Source organism: Anser brachyrhynchus (genome assembly GCF_964034855.1).
Source record: "Anser brachyrhynchus genome assembly, chromosome: 1".
NCBI classification, from domain to species: domain Eukaryota; kingdom Metazoa; phylum Chordata; class Aves; order Anseriformes; family Anatidae; genus Anser; species Anser brachyrhynchus.
Genome location: NC_137694.1, coordinates 95,738,695 through 95,763,135, shown reverse-complemented (window position 1 = coordinate 95,763,135; position 24,441 = coordinate 95,738,695). Strand labels below are relative to the sequence as shown.

Genomic DNA, 24,441 nt, shown 5'->3' with positions numbered 1-24,441 from the left:
CTCAAATTACCAGCAAAAAGAACTGCTTCACACGAGAGGGAGTAGACCTTCCATAATCTGGTGAAACTGCAACATCAGTTCTGAGGTGTATGCTTGTTGGGTGTCCATCACTACTTGTGAAAGGTGCTCAGTCTGAGAGGGCTTCCACAAACTCAAAGATGAAGGAACTGAAGAAAGACAAATTTGATGAATATTTTCCCTCATCACCTCCACAATGCTACCGTCTTTAAACGAGCACAGAAACATAAGATGTCCCTGATATCCAAATCTGATCTTTATTAACTAATCTCTCTTGCATTGCTCCAATCAGCTTAGCAAGCTCTTTTCACCCAAACATTGCTGAGCTGGTGGAAAAAGCAAGTGGTCAATGAATTGAGGAGATTCAAAACTAAAAATAAAATATAGCAACATGAAGTAAAATGCTGCTATGTTTTAACTTTTTTTCAGATTGCAAACAGACTTTAATGTTGTAGTTATTTAAAAGAAAATAAAAAAAAAACTTTTCAAGGGCTAAACACTCTTTAAAGGAAATCTTACCTCTCTGCTTTCTGTGCAGCACCCTTAAAAAATTCAAACTGAGTGGTTCATTCTCCTGATTTAGACTAAATTACAAAAGTTCATTTGATAATAAAGCCTAAGAACTGTACATTTTGTTTGCAGCCACCAAGTGGTGACAATCTTGCTGAGCAGGTAACTTCTCTTGTATTGAAAGACTCAAAGCTAAAACACAAAACTAAGGCAGTTCCTGCATGTGGTTGTACTTGCCTCAAATGGCCTCAAGTGCGCCCGCAAAATATGAACAAAAAGTCAAACAATCCTATAGCTCTAGTTTCAGAATTTATTAATACAGTTTTATTACAAATTTTCAATAATTTTATTTGCTTCCAAAAGAGGCAAATATTTAATCTGGTGTTTCTTTCTATGACTTTTCCAGCAGAAAATAAAACATTTGATTACTGGCCCTAAAAACTGGGTTCTTTTATTTCAGAGTCAAGCCATTTCTCTTTTGTGGAAAGACAGCTAACATCAAGTGTACGCTAGAAACAAACAAACAAACCACTAGTGGGTTTATAATTCTACAGGTTTTAACACACTGAAGGCAAAAGAGTTCAGGTAGATTAAGACGAAAACATAAGTTCAGAACTCAGCTCAGAAATATCTTAGGTCAACTCTTCATTTTGCTGGCAAATTGAGAAAAGATGACCAGACAAGACTAAAACACAAAGCAAACTAACCATACGTAAAATTAATCTAAAGCACACCCATGCCATATTATTTCTTGAAAATAAATAGTGACTGGATTTCTGTAAGAAGCGGGTGCATGTTTAAGGAGCAGTGGGCACTGCCATTAGCTCATCCCTCACTCTGTATTTCACAACAATGTGATGAAGCAGAGGATGTTAGGAGAAGACAAAATCTTGCTAATCTAAAACCCAGGTAGCCAGCAGAGCTAAGCGAGAGCAGACTGTGTAATTTATCAAGGAGTTAACCCCTTAAATAAGCTATTGTAGAGCTCCCTCCTGAGGGACTTCTCAATTGCAATGAAAACTCTTCCAAATTCAGCTTCCACTGCTAGAATGAAAACAAATGCCACAAGGGCATGATGAGATGGAGGCCTTCACACAGCCACTAAGAGAAATGGTGGGATCTCACATGCTGCTTCAGTTACCAGATCTAATAGTTTTAGTATGCCTGTAAAGACAGGCTTCAAACTGACATTGTTACAGAGGTCACAGCTCACAGTTTCCAGGCAATCCATCATCAAAACCCTTCAAAAGCTGCAGCCAGATTTAACATCAGCACCTGATGGGGTGTTATTAAACAGACAGCCCTGCACTAAAGCACTCTCATCTAGGAGCTTACACAAACCATTCAAAAAATAAAATAACAAAATGTTATCGTAACGTACCTAGTCACCTCATCTGACCTCAGCAAGAGAGCATGGGCGAATTCATCTTGCATGGCATTAAAAGCAATGCCTAAGATTCAATACTTTACAAACAGCACTTCTATTTACTAAAGTAACAATGAAAGCACTCCTGCTTCCATATTCCCTCCTCCATGGTGTTTTTCAGGGTGTCTTCTTTTAATAAAGATGTAAAACTCAAGTCTTAGCCACTTACTGGGCTCCTTAAAAGATATGAACTTGTCCATCCTCTCCCACTGCTAGCTTGGCCAAATTCCAAACTAATTTATTCTGCTTGTCCAGATTTTCCTTTTGGTTTGGTGACCAAAGTATCCGTAATTTCTCCATGTAACTCTGCTTCTTCTGTCTTCTTATTGAACAGCCAATTTTTTTTTCAAGTGGAGGAAAAGTCAAGCTAGAAACTTGTTTTGAAAGATTCTCCTTTAAAGGAGGGTGAGGCAGGAAGAAAAAGGGAGACAGAAGGCAAAGAAGCTGCCTTTAAGTTTTTAAATGAGCGGTGTATGGGTCATCCACTCTAGCAAGATTTTAAAATTGAAAGGAAAGTAACCATGATTAACAGATGCTTTTACAAGAGCAGTGGTGAACAAAAATTACCACCAGACAAATTCTAAAGAGATGAACTAGCTGATGATCAAGGAAAGAGGTGGTTGCATGCAGCTGCAAAACAAGCAGCATATATTATTTCAACAATCTTCGGAATTCATAGACACATTTTGCTTGCATTTTCTGCAATGAATTGTTACAAGTATGTCCATCAAGAGACAGAAGTTGTGTTCTAATGCTGCTAATCCTGTTAGCAGAGTATTTCAGACTTTTTGTGGTGCAGCCAAAATGTAAAGACAGAGGGAATAAAAAGAATGTCAAGTGGCTTAAAGGAAGCACAATAGGATGTCACTACTCAATTGCCAATGCTCAAAGGTGTCAGTTTGGTCATACCACTTTCTTTCACTGCCATAATGCCAGTACTACTAACTCAAGCTTCAGCAGCCCACCCGGCACTGCACAAAACCTAAAAGCATACACGGTTGCCAGTCTCTAACATCTTTCAGTTAGGATATTTTTACCCTTTACCTGCCTTTGGTACCTCCCCTAACATCCCATAAGAAGTCCTGTGCAATCCCCAAATGCTCTTGCCATGCACCCCATCACGTGTCCCATGCACCTCAGCAGTAAACCCCCTCAGCCCCAAAGGTGCTCTGGCATTGACTCATCTTGATGGGGTTCAGACCTGGACACTGGGGCTGAGGCTCTCCTGGGGCAGCCTTGGGAAGGGCCCAGACAGGATGCCCCTTCCTTTGGGTCCTTAATTTGGGTTCCTGCCTGCCACTGTGCCCTTGTGCTCCTCTGGGTTTGTGGAGCTGGGCCTTTGGTGGGCTGATGGCCTCTTTGATGGCCTGGGAGGAGCTGGGGCACGCTGCTTGCCTTTGTCTGCTCTCACATAGCCTAACAGACCTTCCCTACAAGAGTGACCTGGCATCTAAAACGCCCTCCCAGCTTTTATTTCCTTTTCAATTTATTTTCCTGTATAATTGGAGAACATCTGCTCTTCCTATTGAGCATTTGGTATAATTTAGAGGAAGAATGAAAGGCATTTGTATTAGAAACACAAACAGAGGCACCAAGATCAGACCAAACAATCCTCACAGAAAGCATGAAAATAAATTCCAGCTAAATGCAAAGGTGAATTTTCTGAATTCCAATACCCCTCTTTTTAGAGGGGGATGCAGTAAGCATTTTTCTGCAGTCACTAACTTTTAATTTATTAACACTAAATTAGAACTTTGGAATTCTTCAAATGTTCACCCTGTGTATCTTCAGCCCGGCCCAAACAATACTTCACGAGATGGATTTGACACACAAGATCGTTTCAGCTGACCCAACGCATTACTGTGGGAAAAGAGGAGAAAGAAATTGGCCCTTCTGGGCCAGCAAAGCCGGGCTTGCTGACTGCACCCCGGATGAAAGTCACTTTTCCTTTTCCGACCAAGGACTGAACACAGAAGCTTGATGAAGTTACAGGGACCAACTCTTTCCAACTGTGGGGAAAAAATTCTGTTTATGTAATCTTTCTTTTGCCAAACGTGAATCTGGGAGCTCAGCTGAGCTGACGTTAGTATTTCTTTAAAGTTAAAGAGCCAAAACATTTTTCGGTGTGATGTTCTTCTGACTTCCACCATTGACTATAGGCTCTGCTGAAAAACAAACAAACAAACAAACAAACAAAAAAACCGCAAAGCTACACCATAATCCTAAATGTCATCAATTTCATTAGGATTATGCAAAGCATAAGAATTGGAAATCCAGGGACACGGAGAGTCTTACATAAGCAAATAAGCAACAGCATTATCCTGCATTAGGTCCCAGGGGCCGCAGGTACTATTTGATGCCTGTTTACCTGCGTGTTGGTGGGTTACCTTGCTTGCCTAGGACTCCTGGAAAGGGGCAGCCTCAAGTGCCTTCAGACAACTTGCAGTCTCTTCACTTTGTTTCTTAAATTGGAAACTTATCTCTTCACTGAGAGCACAAATTCTTACTGTTTTCTAAGCAGAGTCTGGGTTAGCATACTCCATACATAGCATACTCCCTGAAGAAGCGAATTAAGGTGTAAATTTATTGATTTTCTACATCACTAAATATAATGGTCTATCACTTAAACAACACACCAGAAGAAAAAAAAAAGAGAGATGATTAAGAATCAATTTTTACCAAAAAAAAAAAAAAAGACACCAAATAACAAAAACCACCAAACCCCCAACAACACTGATTACTGGAAAGCCCATTTCATAATTTGCCAGGAAATGGCAGTGATGTATATAAATTTCAAAATAATAAACATTAAATAAACACAGACAACCAATACAAGAAAGGCTGTTATGAAAGCCTTTTGCAGCAGCAATAAACCCCAGATCCTGAAAAACTTCAAATCGTCCAAGAACACATGGGCAAAACAAATACAAGAACTGTCTTATAAACTGCATGTAAATTAAGAACAAAACAATGGCAACAGCCTTCAGATTATATCTGCAATGGGAAATGGCTCATCCAAGAAAGGAACGCCAACCCACCTGCCTCAGCCATGCCTGAGCTTGGGTTGGTTCTCAATCTCACTCAAGTTTCAATCAACTTGAACAATGTTTGAGCATACTGACAGGCAGGAAACCAGTCTTGAGTTTAGAAGCTGTTGTATACCTATATAGGGAAAAACAGTCTCTTCTGTTCATCTCATGATAACTTAATAAAAAAAAGAAACAACCCATGAGAACATACCAATGTGAAGAGGCGTGACACAAAACACCAGCTCCCTCTTCTTTAAATAGCCTCCACTTGGCAAAGAGTAAAGGGGTTATTGCTGAGTTGTCTGCCTGAACAAATACTGAGGGATGACTTCAGGTTAGCAAGGTTAAGGAAACAGTTGAGAGCAGTGGTTCCATTTTTAACTATTTTTAATTTAGAGGCCACAAAATATTTTCCAGCACGGAGAAAATATAAAGTAAACAGAAGGGGAAGTTTTTTGCATCCCTCCTACCCTCCTTTTATGTTAAATTTTAGATACCCCACAAGAAGGGCGGGGTTGATTGCTGCCACCCCAAACCAGCCTCTGGGTCTGTCACCGCTGAAACTGAAATAGGTGTTTTTGTTATTCTCAAAAACAGCGTTTTGCAGCAGCACATAATGCTTCTGCATTGTTATATTCACTATTAAAACCTCGATGAACTGTTCTACAAGCCTCTTTTGACTCAGCAACAGCCCAGCTTGTTTTGGTAGCTGTGGACCTCTTCCATTTTCATCATTTCCTTCAAAGCTGATACGTATTTCCAAAGTTCCCAGTGGCTTTAGAGACAGCCACCAGCAACTCGTAGAGGATGCTACTTAAAATAAATAGATAAATAGATAAAGAGGCAAAACAAACACAAACAGCAAGATCAAAAGGCACAACAGGTTTGCTTTGTTTGGTGGGGCTAACCATGGAGCAGCAACATAAAAATCCTACTTAAAAAATTCTATAAAATTCTTGCTTCCTTCAATTCTATTTTACACCTGAATCCTGCATATATGCAGTGTGACAGCCTGCAGGATTTCTTCCGAAAACCTCATTACAATATTCAGTTTCTTCTGCAGCGAGCAGTAACATCAGACAGTAAAACTGTGTGACTCTCATTGATTCTAGCTACAGGTGTCATTAAAGTAATGGGTACGCATAGCTGGGGAAAGCTGAGATTCAGCATCGGTGTCAGCGTGTCTCAGGCCACTCCACAAACGACTCATTTCTAGAAACTCCAATAAACTCCAAATTGCGAAACTTACTTGGAAAGCCTTTCAGGCTTCCCAAAAGTTAATTCTATTATAGCAAAAAATAAAAGCCGAAGTACTGAGATATTTGATTTCTATCAACATGATAAAAATCTCACTATAGGGTGAAAAAAAAAAAAAGAGATGGTTGATTTTGGCTGTGCTTGCTGCTGCTGCTGTTGTTTTGCTACGCTTTGTTTTAAGTAAAGCTACATTTTTTAACAGTGACAAAGCTCAGTAACGAGTTATTAGCTATACTTGTATGGTTAATCTATGTTAGATTCTCCATCACCTGAAGCCTTTAAAACAGTATCAGGCACCTCCTTAGAAGATAAGCTGTAGCTCAGCCAAGTTTATTGAGTTGTATTAAAAGCTACTAGATTAGGCTCTACAGTTTATGTTTATATAAGATTGCAACCATGACATAACGTCTCTAACCATAAGTGTCTACTAACCTATAAAATATTCAAAATACAAAGGCCCTATGAGCTACTACTTCTCATGGATGCAAGCATGGTCACATAAAACAGACGGTTGTATGTCAAATGAGAAACAATCAAATGCAGAAACATCAATAAGGGCTGCTTTGGTGAGATATGGAGAATACCACAACCATTATCACGTTACAAATATAGCGCTGAAAATAAAACCCCACATCTTATAAGAGCACAAACACATCTACAGAAGATATCTGCCTTACTAGTGCCATGGCAACTGCAAGAATAAATACATACACTGACCTCAAGGAGTAGCAACTTCACCCAATTAAGAGCATTGCTTATAAAGGGAACGAACAAGCAAGAGACGGCTGACCACATACCCATGAAAGCCTGGAATGTTTTCTGCTTCCAGGGAGTATTTCAATGCCTTTGTTATTATTTTGAGAGAAAGAGAGAGAAAAACAAGGTATTTGTCCCTAGTTTTACAGTCCCTGAGCGCACGAAGTTAACCAACTGAGCAGATGCACACTTCAGGGACTTCCCTAAATCCAACCTCTCTCATTTCCATCCCCCTTGGAACAGAGAAGCCTAGCACCAACACCCTTAACAAGACCCCAACCCCACAGGCTGATCTAACCTTACACAAGCCACCCGCTCCTTGCCTTCACCCTGGAGACAATGACCTGCTCATACAAATCGGCTGACAAATTCAAAATGAAACAGCTAAATCTGCCCGTTCAGGGATTACCTTGCATTTCACCACTGTCTGCTTGAACAGCTTTCACGCTGCTATGATTCACTCCTCAAATTTGTCAGAAATGCTGTGCACAGTTGGATAGACCTGTAAGAATGGACTTACAAGGGTGATTTGAGACTGGTCGCTAAAGAAGCAAGTCTTCCATGATACTTTATATAATGGTCTGTCAAGACGTCGTCCCTTACCACTGCTGGCCAATTCCAAAAGGGAGGGAGAAGTCCTGAAAACACTACGTTCCTAAAAATCTGGTGAAAGTCAGTACGGACAAAGAGAGATTATAATCAGAGCATGCATGGAAGAAAAAATAGGCAAACTGCCATTATATGTCCTGTCTGGTGATACAGCACCAACATTGCTGCTGACTGGTCGCTTGCTTGGAGGAGCTTTTAGCCTGGGGGCGCGGTGTGAAGCTTAGGTCACTGCAGACCTCCAAGTACCCAAGCAGAAAAGGACACAAATCTGTAGGAAACTAGCCATTATTACATTTTCAGTCCACAAACAACCTGGATATGCTTGTTTAACCATAATGTATTTTTCTATTATAGCAAATTACAACGTATGTATGTTCACAAGTTCTCCACATCTGAGCAAAAACCCAAACCAGAAAAACCCACCTAGAATAACGTATTACTTACATCTCCTACAATAAATCTAACTGTAACAGTCGTAGTCTTACTCGCATACTGCATTAGCAATTTAAATATTGTCTAACAAGCAGCTAAGAGCTAAATAGACTTTTTACCTTTTAAAAAAGTCTTACAAGTGTGAAACTTTGAAAAGCTGACACACTCATTACCCCGTGTCTTTACCATGACTAAGACAGACAAGTCTGATTTACAAGCATTTCAGAATTTTGTGAAAACAACATTAACACGGGAACTGCTCTGCAGCTTCGTGACCCACTGAAACCAACTCAAAGTAATTGCTATGCACATACTTTTTCCCAGAAAAGCAAGTCTGTAAGCCACCAAATGGGAAGAAAAGGCAAAAGAAGAGACTTTTGCATTTAATAACCAGTAACAGTTGAGACCGCTGTTCTCTGTCATGCTCACCAACTTTTAAAAAGCTGTCATTTAGATGTCTAAAATACCTTATTTCTCATGACTACTCAATCAGGCTCTCCAGTTTGAGGGTCCTAACCACTGCTGCTGTTTAAAGCATCCAGAACATTACTTGCACATGCGTTATAAAAACAGTATTGCAGTAGGAGCGAAGCTTTTAAAATTCGGGGAAAACAGCCATGGGGTTTTCCCCTTTTGAGAGCTTAAGGTTTTATGAGCGAACCTAAAGGACTGCCAGACTTCTAAAGTGACAACACATTACGAAAAAATTTCCTATGTGTTTTGCAAATTTGAAGTCAGCCACATTTCAGAACTGACATCACAGTTTTTAATATCAGCTCTAATGAAATATAATTCTCCAATGACATAGCTGTGAAGTACAGCATTTTCATTTCACTAGCTGGCAGAGAGGTTCTGGCCTTATTATTATTATTACTTACTTAGAGCCAGAAGTGTTCTGGGCCTTGCACAGACACATCTGAAGACAAGGCCTCTTCCTCACATCTGCTGTAAACACGGAGACCACAGGGTATTCAGCCTAACAGAAGGGGCAGATTCATTTTCACATGGCTGCTATCGCCAAATTGTATGTTAATACACAAGAATATGAATACAGTGTAAGGAATAGTTGGCCTTCGTCTGCTCTCCAGTTTCAGTTTCACTAATCTCTTTGGGTGGGATTGAATAATTTTAGTTTGGGAGAGTTTCACTGTTGTTTTAAAATTTATTTATTTTTTAAATATCTACGTTACATGAAAAAATTCTGGCTATCAACAAAACCCTGCGGGGAACAGGGGTCAAGTTGGGAACTAAAAATAATAAAAACTATTTCTTGTTTAGGTCACATTTCTTCTGCTGGATGAAAGAATGAGATATTTATTTTGAAAGCGCAGGTACCTGCACAGCTCATGACAATTTAATTGCACGTCAGTACAGATCAGAAAGCTCCCTGTTGCAGATGAATGAACTATGTAAGTGAGCAGAGCTCTTCCTTTCCCAGACCCTGACGATTCAAGGAGCAGGGATGAGAGAAAAAGCCAAAATTCTCTGCTTCCCTGAGGCCTACACCCACTTAACTGAGATGAAATCAGAGCATGGCAGGCTGCAATAGGAGAGGGAGTCTGGCAACCTCAGAAGCCCCAGGACAGTTGTTAGGAACACCTGCCACAGGCACTTCTTTCTGAATTTGTTGTTGGGATAAGCAACAAGAGCAATGTTGTACTTCCCTTCACCTATGCCTCCTGCTCAATGCCTGTGATTCTTCAGGACACCAGTGGTGTTACTCTGGGAAAGAAACGTGCCTCAGCTTGGCTGTGCCAAGACATTTAAAGGCTCTGGAGACAGAGCACGGTGCTCTAGGGCTGAGCAACAACCCTGGTTTCACTCGGTGCTCAGGGATCCTGACATCCACAGGACTCCCATGCATGCAGGAACGGCTCCAGTGCATGACAGTATATGAAAGGGGTATTGCACAGCCAAGTACAAAGGGACAAATCTAGGCCTCTAGGCCTGGCCTGACAAAACACACATAGGAAGAAGAAAAGGATAATCACAGTCTTCTGGCCAACAGAAAGCGGGAGTTACTGTTGTTAATCTACATGCAACATCTCCAAATGGCCATCCTGAGTGGAAAGCAGCAGGCTACATCACCTCCAGCACCAGGCTGATTCATGCATGCTCTGCTTGGGTGGGAGAAAAAGAACCAGCATTTGGCACATCAAATCGAGAGGAGGAAAAAAGCCTCCAAAAAACACATGGGACAGACATCTGGTGAGAGTTAACATCAAGCTTCATTGTGGGGTGTTGGCCTCCCATGTAGCTCTTGTGGTAACACCTTGTTTGATTTGTAAAAGGTAAAAGCAGTAGGTCAGTAGCAACCTTCCCTTCAGGCTGGGCTCTGATTCTGAAGGTAAGTCAGGAACCATACCTTCTTTTTGCATCTTTCAGAAATACTTAAGGATTTCTGAATGTGGGTCTGCGATGCATGAACTGGAGCCTAAACCCAATTTGAATTCTTAGTGAATGACAACTGCACACCAGCTCTGTTTGAGGCTACAGCACAAGCTGAAGAGACTCTTTCTTTACTTTTTCTGGTCAGGGGTCTGAGTAAGGAGGGGAGGGTCTGCGTAAGACATCATGGTGCAGCTTGCAGCGGTGGTGGTTGTCTCTCTCAGTGCTGCAACTCTTTTCCAAAAAGACAGCTGCAGAGGATGAAATAAGTGTTATCCTTCAGTTACTCTAGATTACTGACAAACACTAGACTGGTCTCCAATGCCCGTGGAACTCAGATGAGAAAATACAGTGTGCAGCCTCCCAAAATGGGTATAAACTTTGGTTCTCTCTGGAGGATACCTTGGGAAGAGGCGGAGGATCAATGGGGACTGGCGTCTTCTCCAGCTCCATGTAACCGAGTGTAAGTCAGGAACAAAACAGATCACTCCTCCTCTGAGGGGTGGTTGGAAACTTGCAGGGGGAGACAGCATAGCAGGGGAAAAACTGCCGTGCATGGCTACTCTCAAGAGGTTATGGTCAGGACTCACCAACGCACTTGCTGGAGGCTTTGCCTCAGTAAGAAGAGAATCAAAACCATGTAAGGATGGTGGGGTTTGGCCCATTGTAAACACTGGCATTCATAAAGGAGCACAGCATCACTGCATGCCTGTGACAGATACTCATGGCTTGCTTCTCATAATGTCATGTTACAATACTTTGTACTGAGATTTTTATATAGTAGGCCCTTAATTTAAGTAATTGCATTTTCTACTAGTGGGAAACAGGCTGCATTGACCATGCCCAATAAGCTATTGTCCCACTAGTCATTTTTGCAACATTTTTTTAACCAACATTTGTTTTAAAGCACTGCCTTTTTTTTTTTTTTGAGAGAGCTCTCTTGCCTCTATTAAAGGACAATGCAAGCCCGAAACCAGCAAAATGCTCACGTCATCCCTTTCATCAGGCGCTGCAACAATATGGTTTAGGAAGGGGATAAACTAGTTAACTAGTTGCTAAAGCTATCTTGAGCCCCTGCCTGTGAACTCCAAAAACACTAGTTCTCACACAGCTCTAGAAGCTTAATATGCAAAGTTATACTAAAATGGTATTAAAACTTTTACATCTTCCACCCACACAAATTAGTTCCCTCCTACCCCTCCACAGCTTCCAGCTTCAAATATCCTGGCATAAAATGATCAGACAAAATAGGTGACTTATGTTTTTATTGGTTCCTCCAGACTATGACGACATTTCCTAAAATGCTGAGCCAGGAAACTATTAATGTCTCTGAAAAAGTGGAAGGGGTCAGGCTATTTCAAAGGGCATGTGTTTGCTAAGAAGCTTTTGTTGCAGATGTATAGGCCACTTAAGATTCAATTAGTAGTAACAAAAATATTTAGCATTCACACAGTATTTCTAGCTTTAATGTATATTATGAACACATTTGTAACACCTCTGTGTGGTAAGAAAGTATTACCCCTTTTTAACTTTTTCAGAATTCAAACTGGAAGGTGAAACAGCTTTCCTTAGATTTTATAAAGCAGCACGTCCCTTCCAAGATCAGAAGCCCCCTCAGGTTTTGTACACGCTCCCAAGCTCAGGCTGTTACTGGAGGGAGAAATGGAAATGGTCTCGAGCTTATCAACATTACAAAAAGGAAGACGAACCAGATTTTCTTGGTTTATCTCAGCCACACTGGCCTGCATTTGGCAGCACAAGGTAGCTCAGGCATTTGCAGGTGGGGTCATAGATTCCTTAAAAAAGCTCCCTGGGTTTTATTTACCAGCACTAAACCAAACCAATTGGTATGCCAACAGGAGCATACCAAACCTAGGACAGAAAGAGGGATCCTACAGGGGCTCCCAAAACCCTTGTTATTTTCAGGCACATACTACATGTGCATACTTCTTGTTTGTGCTCTGCTGTCAGTAGGGATGGGAAGTATCAAGGGGGACACAAAAAAAAAACCCACAAAACCTTGGAGATAAAGCTGCCCAAAAGGTATCACAGCTTAACTTGTGGCAAGTTTAACTTCACCTGCCAACCCAGCTCTGGTCCTGATTACGTTAGAGTACACATGAAGGTCAGTTCCCTAGCATAGGGGTGGCGAAGCAGATTTAAACCCAACCTGCCTACAGCACACAGAGTACAATACATTTTACACAGAAAAGAGTGCTGTGACCTATGAGAAGTCGTTCTGCCCTTACTGAGTCCAGCATCTCACTCATTTGTCACGTCTCAAGCCACCATGATCCTGTCACACTACCACCACCACCACAGGTAAAAATCCCACTATTGCATAGTGCCATCTCCTGGGCAAGCAAGACTGAGGAAACTCCTGACTCCTCTCTCGCAGCATCCAATGTTTTCACATCTCCTCCAGCTCTGGCGGGCCAAGCGCTACCTCTGCTCGCAGAACACAAGCAGTGAAATCACAGGAAGAAGAGCAGGTTGTTTACAGCTCCCACCGTGAAACGTGAGACTCGGCAGCCTGCTCTGGAGAGAGGCAGTATGTGCACGGGCAAGTACCGTGCAAACCCACAGGATTAAGTTCACTCTGGGCTGCTGGCTAATCACAAATTAGCAATTAAGGCTTCCTTTCAACATCCAAACAGGAAATGGGAGTGGAGGAAGTGAAAGCTTAATAATTTCTTGTGTGTTAACAAGTTACATGAGCCACTCCAAGAAAAAAGTTTTCTGATTTGAACTTAAACCTAGCACATCGTCTGCCCCAGTGGCAAGCATTTATCTTTGAAACCAAACCGTGCGTCTTGGAAAAGAAAGCACTGATGCAAACATTTAATTCGATACAGCTTAATTTCCAGGAAAAGAGAACATCAAGCCACGGAATAAAGTTGAGGACCCTACCTTTGTGTAATCACAAGTGCTGAGATTATGATCTTGAAACGAAGCCAGAGGTGGTTAGTCTGGAATCTCTCTAGAAACAATCAGTGAAGAACCGGGACAGAAGGGGTAACTTTTCAGTTACCACGAACTGTTAGATCCATAATGGCCTCTGACCAAGAAGCAAGAAAATCAGACAATGTGTTAGGGCTTTTTCTTTCTACTGTCTCTCAGGGCTACTGTCCATTTTGGCCCTGTACATTTCACAATGTCTACCTCACCATACAATAGAGGGTGAGGAGAGCTGGGGAAGAAAGTCCCTGTGGGGCAACAAGAATCCTGAAAGGCCTGAAGGAGCAAAGGACTCTTAGGCATCTGTGCTGAATGCAACGAGGAACATCTCTCTCCATCTTCAAACCCATCAAGTCACAGCCCCTGGCAAAAGCGAAAAGCCTGACGCGTTACACACTCCTAACTTCGTGCTATCTTCACAGAAGGAGAAAGAAAAAAGCTTTGCACAACTGTTGAGTAATTCTCAAGGGCTCAAGAAAGATTAAAGGCCAGCCTCTTGGATGCCTGGAGATATCAAAGACAGATTAGGGACAAAGAATAGGATGACATATATGGGTGGATGCAGACAGATGTTTTGAGGGAACAAAATTGATCTGGGAATACAACAAAGAACTCCTTATTTTTTAGGGATTCTTTACTGATGTGCCTCCCCCCCCCCCCCCCCCCCCAACAAAAAAACAACCAACCAAACAACAATAAGAATAAAACCACACAGATAATTTAAGTGGACTGCATGGAGAACAGAAGAAATGCAAAAGAATTTAAAAAACACAACAAAACACCTTCTGTCAATATATCTGCTATACAATCTCATTACCTCCCATGGATGCAAACAAGAACAGACATATAACATAGTTACCACGGCCCACAAATACTGATTGGACTAAATAAGGCGCTAAAATCGTGTGGGTGCATGTTCTCCATTATGGAGTGTGAAGGTATCTTTTTTCTCTTGTTACAGCAGGAGAGACACAGACAATTCTAGGTCCAGAGTAGCATTTACCCTAAACTGCCACCTGCCATAACGTACCTCAACGTACTTATTACAGTATGCATATGGTTGCATGTGTGGACTTCACTGTGGACTCTCAAATTGCTGCTCTGAGCAAGGAAAAAGGAGGAAGAATGTCTATTTTACATGTGAACTTCTATCCTAGATCCTCCATGGCCAGACAGTTTTCACAGTAGGCATTGCCTGTTTCCAAGGCGACTGGAGGTAGATCTGATATTTGATCAGCCTGGAGTTTGGATCACCCACTTGCAAAAACTCTCCAGAACAAGAGTTTTGAAAATTGAAAAACATTAATTGTGTAAGACTGCTGGGTTTGTTTGTTTGTTTGCTCGCTTTTAGACGTAATCATAGGTAGGTATTATCTCCTTCATTGGAAACAGCAACACCCTTTCCCCAAAGGACTCATACTGCTTGCTACCTTGCACTCCCAGGTGGTGCAATATGTACTGTGTCCATGCTGCTTTTTACTTTTTTACAAGATATTTACTTATGGAGTCACTACTTACTTTGTTCATTTGCTCATTTAGGATGTTTGTATTCACGGCAGCAATGCCACTTCCTACCACGTGAGAAAGACCATGACAACTCTGAAAGACTGCTACCTGCTCAGTTCCCAAAATGACGATGTCTGCCAGAACATTCAGGTTTCCAGCCTGTGATGCTCCAGCAGGTTAGTTGGCCTTCACTTCTATAGTATCAAATGCTTTTCCTTAAGCCAGAGGTTTCCAATATTTCTCCCCTCTCTTCCCAAAGAGCAGGGAGGGAGTATCTGGATGAGGCTACTTTGGTAAGGAGTGCTGAAGAGTTCCTACTTGTTTAGCAGGTATTAGTACCAACAATCCACTGCCAAAAATGGAGGAGGAATGTACTGACAACTCTTGGTGAGAGACAAATTATGATCCATGTCTCCTTGCCCTACATTCACACAACATCCAAGCTCACATGTTCCATTCACTTCAGGAATACATACTGGTGACCAGTTTCTCTGGACCAAACACCAAGTACCTGTTAACTAATATTAAGAATGATTTCACCCTGAGATGCTTGTACTGGACCTTACCCAAGAACTTTTTATACATTACATATATTACTGTTTTGCTGCAGTTGCTGTTTCAAAGCAAAGCAAGAACTCTGACAGATATATGCATGAGATCATCCAGATGAGGAGACTGTATATTTGGAGAGGTGTGGTAATACTCGACGAAACAGATTATCTTTTTCAGTCTGTCTTCCAAAATAAAGATTTTCTTGGATGATTATTTAACACAGGGGTTCCTAGAGGTTTGTCCAAGGAGGGCAACTTAATAGGTGGGATATTCAGGCTAGAAGCTGCATAACAGAAATCAATCTGTACAACAGTGCAGAACAGCCACAATTTAAAAATACCTCTGAGGGTCATCTTTAGAAGCTTTCTAGGTCAGTCTTCAGGAAGTCCCAACTCAGATGCTGAATTCTTGTGAGAAATATAACTGATCCTTGCATTTTCTTTCTCCTCAAAGACACATTTCTAATTTTTTTTTGTTCTGTTAAATTTTTTGTTCTCTTAATTTTTTTTGTTCTGTTTTGTGATGACTACTAGGATCTGTGTTACACAAGGAGAAGATTGACAAAGCAAGAGCAGACATGCTAGCCTTTCAATTTATAACATACTTGTAAATGCTTGTAAGCTCAAAACAAGCAATAGTCTTTATTGAAAAGGCCTCCAGCTCTAGAAGCAGCTCACATTATATTCAGGCAGTAGTGGAAGGAAGGGTTTTTTACTGTTTAAATCTTTAGTAGACTTTGTAAGCTTTTTTTCATAGTCTGAAGGTTTTAGAAGGTACTAATGTAATGATAACTTTTAGTATTCTCTAGAATACCACTCTCATTATGGTCTCATTGAGATACTTGCATGATGTGGTTTCTCTGTGCCACAAACACACACAGAGGAAAGATTTCTGCCTTGCATTATATTTGTACTGAAGCTTAGAGAGTAAGGAGTAAGAACTGTTGATATATACTCCCCTGAAGGCTATCACCCTCCGTTCACCTGTCTTCAAGTGAAGGTAGCAATTGTAAACTGCATCTAGGATTTGAGCACACAATTATACCAGTCAGATGACAATTCAATCACAGATGAGTAGGTTAAAGATGATTTAGGCACTGTTAGTAGTACGAACAATCCCACAAGCTTCTACTTTTTGTGTATGTTTTCAGTGGCCATCCATTCCCAGTTGCATACAGATTCACAAAATGAGAGGCTTTAACATTTTGGTTTCTGTTTTGAAGGGTTGGCAAGAAGGCTTGCTCAGCTGTTATGCCCCTATTACCAAGACTGTAGCTTCCTTAACTTTAGTCATAATAACAGAAAACACCTACTCTAGTCCTTAAGTGCAAGTAGGTGTAACAGAGCATTCGATTCCACCTACAGAAACCACCTGAGGAACAAACTGTTCATCTTTCTCAGCAAACCTCTTTTTGACACTTAGTTCAGATATTCTGAGGGGAAAAGCAACCAGTGAAATGAAGAAGCAAACAGATAAAAATATTTGGAACGTCCCCTCAGCACTCTGCTAGGCAGGGAAACATGGCGCCAGCCCCACAGTCCCCTGAGACACAGGGGACTCCATCAGAGCACAAGCTCCAGTCCTGAGCAAAAAAAAATTTCTTTTGTCTCTGCTAGTCTAGCAGGCCTGCCAATGGACATCGCAAGTTTTAGGCAGGAAAGCATGTGTTGGGTCATGTATTCCTGTCATGCTAGATGATGGGACAGTGCCTGTGTTTGGAAGACTGGGGGAAAACAAGCACAGTGCTCTCCTGGGGTTGGATCACCCTTTGTAAAAGGGCTCCTTTCAGTACCAGGCATGACTGGCTGGCAGAGATCTGGCTTAAGTGGAGCATCCTTCTTTTTGCTCCTTAATCCCACACAAGAGGTATGTCTGGTCAAGAAATTATGTCTCATGCTGCCCCAAGGACCTGCCATGCCTCCTTACTGAAGAGAAAAAAAAAGGCAGCTGCCTTCTGTTGCAAAAGGACAGAGATCCAGGGTAAGCTGTAGGGAAAAATGAGGCCAAAGCCTCATGCAATGGTCTCTTGTTCACTGCACATGGTCTGACATGTCTGGTCACAGACTCGAGATCTCTCAGAAAGGGGATGGTCCCTGGGAGATAGAAAGGCCCAAGAAATACTGCCTGCTTTTAGCTGAATATTAGAAAGTGAGTTGTACCACAAAGTCACACAAATGTGACAAACAATTTACCATGCAGCAAGTTTTCTACACTGTAACCAGCCAAGGAGGCTAGATTTGATGTGTGGTCTGTTTAAGAAATACAGCCTCGCTGTTTTCCGTGTTTTATCTCATTCTGATCACGAGTTAAACAATCCAGTCAGTCCATTGTTCTTACAACATGGCAAGTAACTAGCTACATGTAAACAAAACAATTAGGCTCCATAAGGAATTGCTTGCCATTCAACGCTGAACTAAACATTGCATTTTGTTTCTGGAATCCAAATATGGTAAATTGGCTGACAGTTAACTATGGCGATACGATTCTTTGCTGCACAGAAAGGGTAAGTGGAAGAGGCAGCACAAACTGGAAAATCACCTTTCTTTCTCTTCTGGGCACAACCAAGAGCTAAACTGCCACAGCTGGCTCTAAAATCCTCCTCCTTCAGTTGCAAAAGCACCAGGCTCCATCACATCTCCTCCCCTCAAGGAGAATACCTCTGAGCCGTTAACCTCTTAAAACATCTGGCACTCTGACAACTCATTAGGGGATAGCACTGCACACAAGAAAATTATGAGTTGGTTTGTAGTTATTAGCTGTATTCCTGTTCCACCAAAATCAGACCATCAACTTGCTGGACAGAATATGCATGAAGGAAGAATGAGTCCCCTCCCCAATGGGCACAAGGCCAGAAGACTAGATCCTGTAAAACCAAATCCCCCACTCCAACACAAAAAAAATCAACTCCCCCACTGCTATCCATTTTATTTGTTTAGCTTTGCAGGCTGGATATTCCTAATTGAAATATTCTCACAATGTAGGAGTCTTGAATATTCAGGGCAGAAAAAGAAAATAACAGAAAAGAAGCATTACTAAATCCATTGGTGGGGGGAGCTAATAAAGGCAAAAATAGAAATACATTTTGTCATAGCACCCACAGGGAAGGCCATTTCTGTATCTTAAGTGTGCATGCTTTGCTCCTCTGAGAAGGTTTAGCAGTTATCCACTGTTACAAGTCTGCATGATGCTGAGGGGCAGGAGGCAACTGCACTGAAGCAGGCCTAAAGCTAGGGGAGGAAAAACAGAAGCAGGGATGAAAAAGGGCATAACAGGGTGGGTGCTGAGCCCTGGGGCTGAGAGGTCACAGGACATCAAGGGGAAGAAAAGAGTCTGGAAGCTCATGGTAGCTTCCAAGGTAGGTTCAGAGTTTCATACTGGAAATATGTGAGTTAAAGCCACAGTAATGGTGAATCTTCCTATCCGCATAAGTCATGCTCTCCCAGCCAACTTTATGACGTGCTATCTAAGCCTGTATGGCCCAGAACATCCCAGGTTTCTGATGAAGTTACCAGATAAACTGTAAGTTTTGACACATAGCTAGACAAAGGTTATAAAAACAAACTACCGCCTGTTTACTGTGGCAGTGCAATACATACGTCTCCGCCTGTGATGAAGGGTGAAAGACGCCATTTTGTGCAACAGCCTGGCAGAGACATCTGGGGGAAAGGTGAAGTGGCCTGTTACGGGGCTGTTATCCAAAGGACATGTAGCACCGGCTGAGTGGGAGACAGGTTGTGCAGAGACTTTCCCCACTATATTAGCAGAAGATGCACAACTTGTGTGAAAAACAGATGCTAAAACACCTCATTTGTTTGGCTTTCTGTATTCTGGATGACAGACTGTGGGGGTGGGGGGAGAAGGACCAGGAAAAAAAAGGTAAAATAGCCTTACATTTCTTCCTGAGCTTCACCCTGCATTGCAAATATTGCTGGCCATCAGATTATTGCCACCTACTTTCTATATTTCTTGCAAATATTTGTGGGCACACCTTCAAAGCTGCCTTGTACACTGAAGGATCATGAAGCATCCTAAGTGTGAGGCAACAGAGCCAGGAACACACAGAAAAAAAGTGAACCAGTTTTTAACCAGGAAAACTTCACATGTAGTGCTGCTTCTCTGTCCCTCATGTTTTCACTTTTTGCCCTCTGAAGTGAAACCTTCATCCAGCAAAACCAAAAAGGCTTACACCTTCTCAGGACATACCTCATGGTGCGATATGGTAGGAAGGGATCATGGCTTGGAATAAGGCTTCTTTGGAGGCACGCAGGGTCCTGGAGAATTTGGGACTCATCCCATGGCAAGGTCAAACTAACCCTGAAGAGTCACAAAGTTGTGAGGGTTGGACTCCAAACCAAAGAGTGAGGGGAGGAGAACTGGGACAGACTCTAAGACAGTAGCTGGCTTCTAACCTCAGTGGCACTGAAGTCCACAGAAAGGTCCCCTCCCTCTTGCAGCCAAGACAGGGACAACAGTTCCTGCAGTTTTCTTATAATGGCATCTTTGAATGATTAGGAATTCTGATTGTTTGAGGCTGGAAAGTGAAAGGAAGAGCTGCTTCCAGCACCATGAAAAGACATGAGAGATGCCCAAGTTCAAGTTTTCATCAAATGGGCACAACTACTTCCAGTAGGTTCTGCTTGTCCTTCAGACAGATTTACCATCCATCTTTCCCCACACTTTCCCAGATGTATGGCATTCAGAATGCATTCTCTAGAACATGCAAATGTGGTACAAGCCTTATTCTTAATGTGTTCTACCCTTACTCTTCATTTTTCTGCCTCCTCTAAGCCCTGCACCTTTTTCAGTCTCTTAGTCTTAGCTTCATCGACCGTGTGCTCTGCCATTTTCTGCTTTGCCTTCATGTTCTCTGGTTTTCCTTCACTAAAACAACCCTTCTTGCATGTTATTTCCCCCAAACAACAAAAATCATAGCACTAATCTGATTTTATAGGTGTAGCACAGTTGATTTTACTTCACCATTCTCATTCTTTTGCCTGCATTGGCATTGTCCACAAGCCCTACGGGAGAAGTGCTGATCAGATTTGAACTGTGCTTAGTAAAACAGCACCCAGAACTAGTCTGGCCCTTCAGTCTGTCCCCAGTAAATGCACTTAAAAATATATAACTTGTCTGTTATGCAGCCATCACCCTACTTCTATTTTAGGACTGAAAGTTCCAGATCCACACATTAATACTGCATCTTCTCCCAGTGCAATACCTAATGCAATTTTCAACAAGGTCACTTTGCCAGACTCTTTAAAGGTGGTTGAGCAATTTCACTTCAGACCCCAGGCAAGAGGCAAACTTCTGCTGGTATCAGGGAAAATTCTTCTGAGGTACAGAGGAAAAGGCCTCAGAATTTGATCCTTAAAAAGATAATGCTGCTTGCCTCCCCAGCTCTTGCCACTGTAGCTCTGAGGGCTTGCTAAGCACTTACATACCACAGTGTTGAGCATGGCAGTAAAACCTAGACAGATTGTTTGCACAGGCTAGGATGTGGGCATCCTGTTTCTCACGGCACCATCCTTATAACATGCAACCGCTGCCAAGCATTACAGTATAAATCTCCCACTGAACCCAAGATGCGGTTGACAAATATCCAAAAAAAGAATAAAAATATTTATATCTTAAACATGTTGAATGGGTAAACAAGATTGTAACCGGGACTCTGTTATGTCCTGCTTACCAATAGGCAGGCTGAAGCCGACAGGAATGTTTACAGCAGCCACTGCTGCGCCCTGTGGGCTCTTCTTCCTGCTGCCTTCTTCGGCAGGAGCAGAGCAAGTCCTGGGCAGGATGGTGGCCACCCACTTATGGTTAGAAGGTGGTCAACACCTGGCTCACTCGGCAGATGCTGAGCTTCTTAGGAATGATTTGCTTCAGCTCCTGAATCATTCCCAAATCACTGGACTCGATGACCCCTGTGGGTCCCTTCCAACTCAGGTTATTCCATGATTCCCACACTACATATAAGCACCACACACGGCTACAGGTTTTTCTTCATCTCCTGAATGCCACACGGATGCTGACTGTCACTACAGGTTTGCCTTTGACGATCTTTAATAACCGATTTTATGGAGCCCGTTTACTTTCTCAAGATAGTTATCTAATAATTCAATAAACCAATCACTACCAAAAATGGTCTGTTAGGGGTCAGATTTGTTGCTTATAAGTAACCAGCCTCAATTATCCTCCTCTCCTGCTCTCACTCCAAGCCTTTCAAAGCCTAAATCTTTTCATTCCACACCCACCAGTCATTTTCCCTTTACCATGCTTGCATGCTAGAATTCACTGAGCTGTTAATGTGAAAAGCTAATAATCTCTTACATAAATACTCTGTGTCATATTCGGCCCAAACTAGCGTTCATATTTTAAGGCATATGGCTTTAATAACTCAACATTTTAGAAATATATTAGTTTTTTTAATTTAATTTTTAACTGAAGGTATTTGACTAAAGGTCTGTAAGCCTACATATATACCACCTACCTGTATCTGAAATGGTATTATACAAAACTGTTCAAAATGACAAGTGAAAAGCTTAAACCTGTAGAAAGCCTGCAATATTTCAGTGCCACAGAGCAAGTAACGGCTATGCATTAACTGTCAAGCAATCCCAGAGAGAAAAACCACCTACTTAAAGATGCCATGTAACTGCTAAGGGACGTTTTCTGCAGTTAATACCTTAAAGAATACAATCTTATAACTTTAGGGGAACTCAAATGTCTAAGAATAGTTTTCTGACAGAAGTTGAGCACAAAAACCCTGTTTCAGGTAAGCACAAGAGCTCAGGACCTGCCTTAGACTGAAGCTCTGACACTTCAGGGCAGCAGGTCTGATTTCCAATGCTGTTTCTGTATTTCCAGCCTAACTATTTACTGATGTATCAATATATATTAAGGGAGAAAACCTGTTTCAAAGCTTCTAACATCTGATCTCCTGAAATATACCATCCTGGTGAATGCAAATTCCTTGCTATAAAACAGCACCATTAAAAGGAGACTTGCAATCCACTCAACTACTTATACTGAGACCCTATAATGAAAATCAGTTGAGCACTACCAATTCCCTATCCAATACTTATTGTTAATTCTTCTGTCTATATCATTACTGTGTTTTCCTTTTTCTTTTTAATTGGTTTGCTCCCCTTTCCTTACTGCCTGAGACACACACATACAGGATTCACCCAACTCAACATGCAAATACACCAATGGAAGATGATATGCCTGAAGTACAATCTAAAGAGAAAAAAAAAATTCTTTTTTTTTTTTTTCACCAGAAATCGCAGCCATTACTTTTAACAGCAATATGCAAAAGCCATTAAGGCAGATGTAAGAACTTTAAGCTTATGATATGCTGTACCCTGCTGCATCTGAGGAAGTGTCGTTACAGTGAATGTTAGTGATAGCATTTTGATATGGGCCACAGCATTGGCTAACGCTAGTTTCATTGCTCAATGTGGCATATTTTTCACATTATGTAATGCTTATTGTATGTATTATAATGACACATAGCTGAAAGCCATCAGTAAAGGCTTTCACTAGGGATTGTGCAAAGAAATTTGATATAATGATAAAGAGACAACACTTGATTGTTTTTCCTTATACTCTTTTGTACCTTTTGGTGGCTGTAAAATCAGTATGTTCTGATCAGATCTCCCAGGCTCACCTGCCACCCCTATGATACTGTTTGTCAGACCAAATTTAGAAACCAGCTGCTGGCAGAAGAGCTGCAGTCTCCTCGCTGGTGGAAGGTCACTAAATCAGGAGATGGAGGAGGGAGGCGGGTCTCTCCCAGTTCACTTCCCATCATCACATGCTGTACAAGTACCATCTTCTGTGGGACAATTTCTTTCAGTACATGCAGATTCCAAAATGGTTAGAAAGCAGACTAACTAGCTGGGGTAATTACAGGGAAACCTCTCAAAATACGAAGCCATATTAGGTGGCCTGTTATTGACTATGCCTAATTTAAAGTTTGTGTGTCATCAGGGCAGACTTGCAGAAATCCTCATGAATGCAGCGTAATCAAGCTTTTATTAAAACTAGTCAGACGTTTTCACCACCAAAGCCAAGATTTCATTAGGAACCTTTCTCTGGTTTCTCTGTTTAACTTTCTACATTTACAGAACCCTGTCAAAATTACCTCTTAAAGACTTGAGCCTGAATTAACCGATACCTTCCAGGGGGCTATTTGTCACCAAGAGAAAGTGCACTAATTTGGATAGTTTAGGTTATTCAGATCTAATTTCTTTTCTTTTGAGAAACTTCAATGTACGTAAGTGCTATATTACTGTGCTGATGATGAGAAACAGACGAAAAAGAACTGCTTCCAATCCCAACCTCACATACTGTAATTGTATTAAATGATCATTTAATTATTAAATAGAATAGAGTGCAATGCAAATGAAAATTCAGAAAGTAAACAGTTTAATGTCTCAAAATCTCTTGTGTCACTGAAAGACCACAGAGGTCTAAGAATCCACACCAACTGGAATTTTAATAGACTAAACAGGTTTGATTTATTATTAAAAATTAATGTGAAATTAAATGACTGAGCACTACTTCAAAGGAGCTGGCTATACAGTTACTCCACCAGTTTGTTCATAAACTTACTTCCTGGCCAAATACTTTAAATTCAATACAATGTCATTATGAACTGCTGAATTGCATGTAGAAATCTGTCTATCACTTCTTTGAAATACCACAGTGAAGAAATATTTATCCTAACCTCACTGGGCAAAACAATCTTGGAACCCCTGTAATTCCAAGATGAAATCACCAAAATTGGTCTAAAAATATTGCATTTTAAAATTTAATACCTCGTATTTTGGGGAATGAAATATTTGCATCTTGCAAAGACTGAGAAAAGCAGCTCAAGTATGCCTGTCCTTAAAAACAATGTTTCTCACATGATGGAAAAAAAGAAATCCACTAGCTGCGAATACCAAAAGACGCTGCAAGCCCCACTCCATTTTGGTACCTGGTCACTTTTGCCATCAC

The 24,441-nt window shown here is 41.4% G+C and overlaps 2 protein-coding genes across 5 annotated transcripts in view; one reads left to right on the top strand and one right to left on the bottom strand.

The window, feature by feature from the left end:
- The window catches only part of CMSS1 (cms1 ribosomal small subunit homolog), a 239,681-nt gene that overhangs the window by 66,754 nt on the left and 148,486 nt on the right, over positions 1-24,441 (bottom strand). Inside the window, exon 1 of one of the 4 annotated variants that reach the window (XM_080565864.1) lies at positions 7,406-7,427. The exons of 1 other annotated variant lie outside the window; for it this stretch is intronic. In XM_080565864.1, coding sequence (XP_080421990.1) covers positions 7,406-7,412 — 7 coding nt within the window. In that variant the 5' untranslated portion in view covers positions 7,413-7,427. Of the gene's footprint in view, positions 1-4,992; positions 5,021-7,037; positions 7,057-7,405; positions 7,428-24,441 lie in introns of those variants that run through there. 2 more of the 4 variants (XM_080565865.1, XM_080565863.1) reach the window with 2 other exon arrangements.
- Positions 1-24,441, top strand: part of FILIP1L (filamin A interacting protein 1 like) — a 205,231-nt gene that overhangs the window by 34,070 nt on the left and 146,720 nt on the right. Inside the window, exon 2 of the mRNA XM_080565434.1 lies at positions 14,923-15,065. The gene's annotated coding sequence lies outside the window, so the exon portion shown is untranslated. The remainder of the gene's footprint in view (positions 1-14,922; positions 15,066-24,441) is intronic.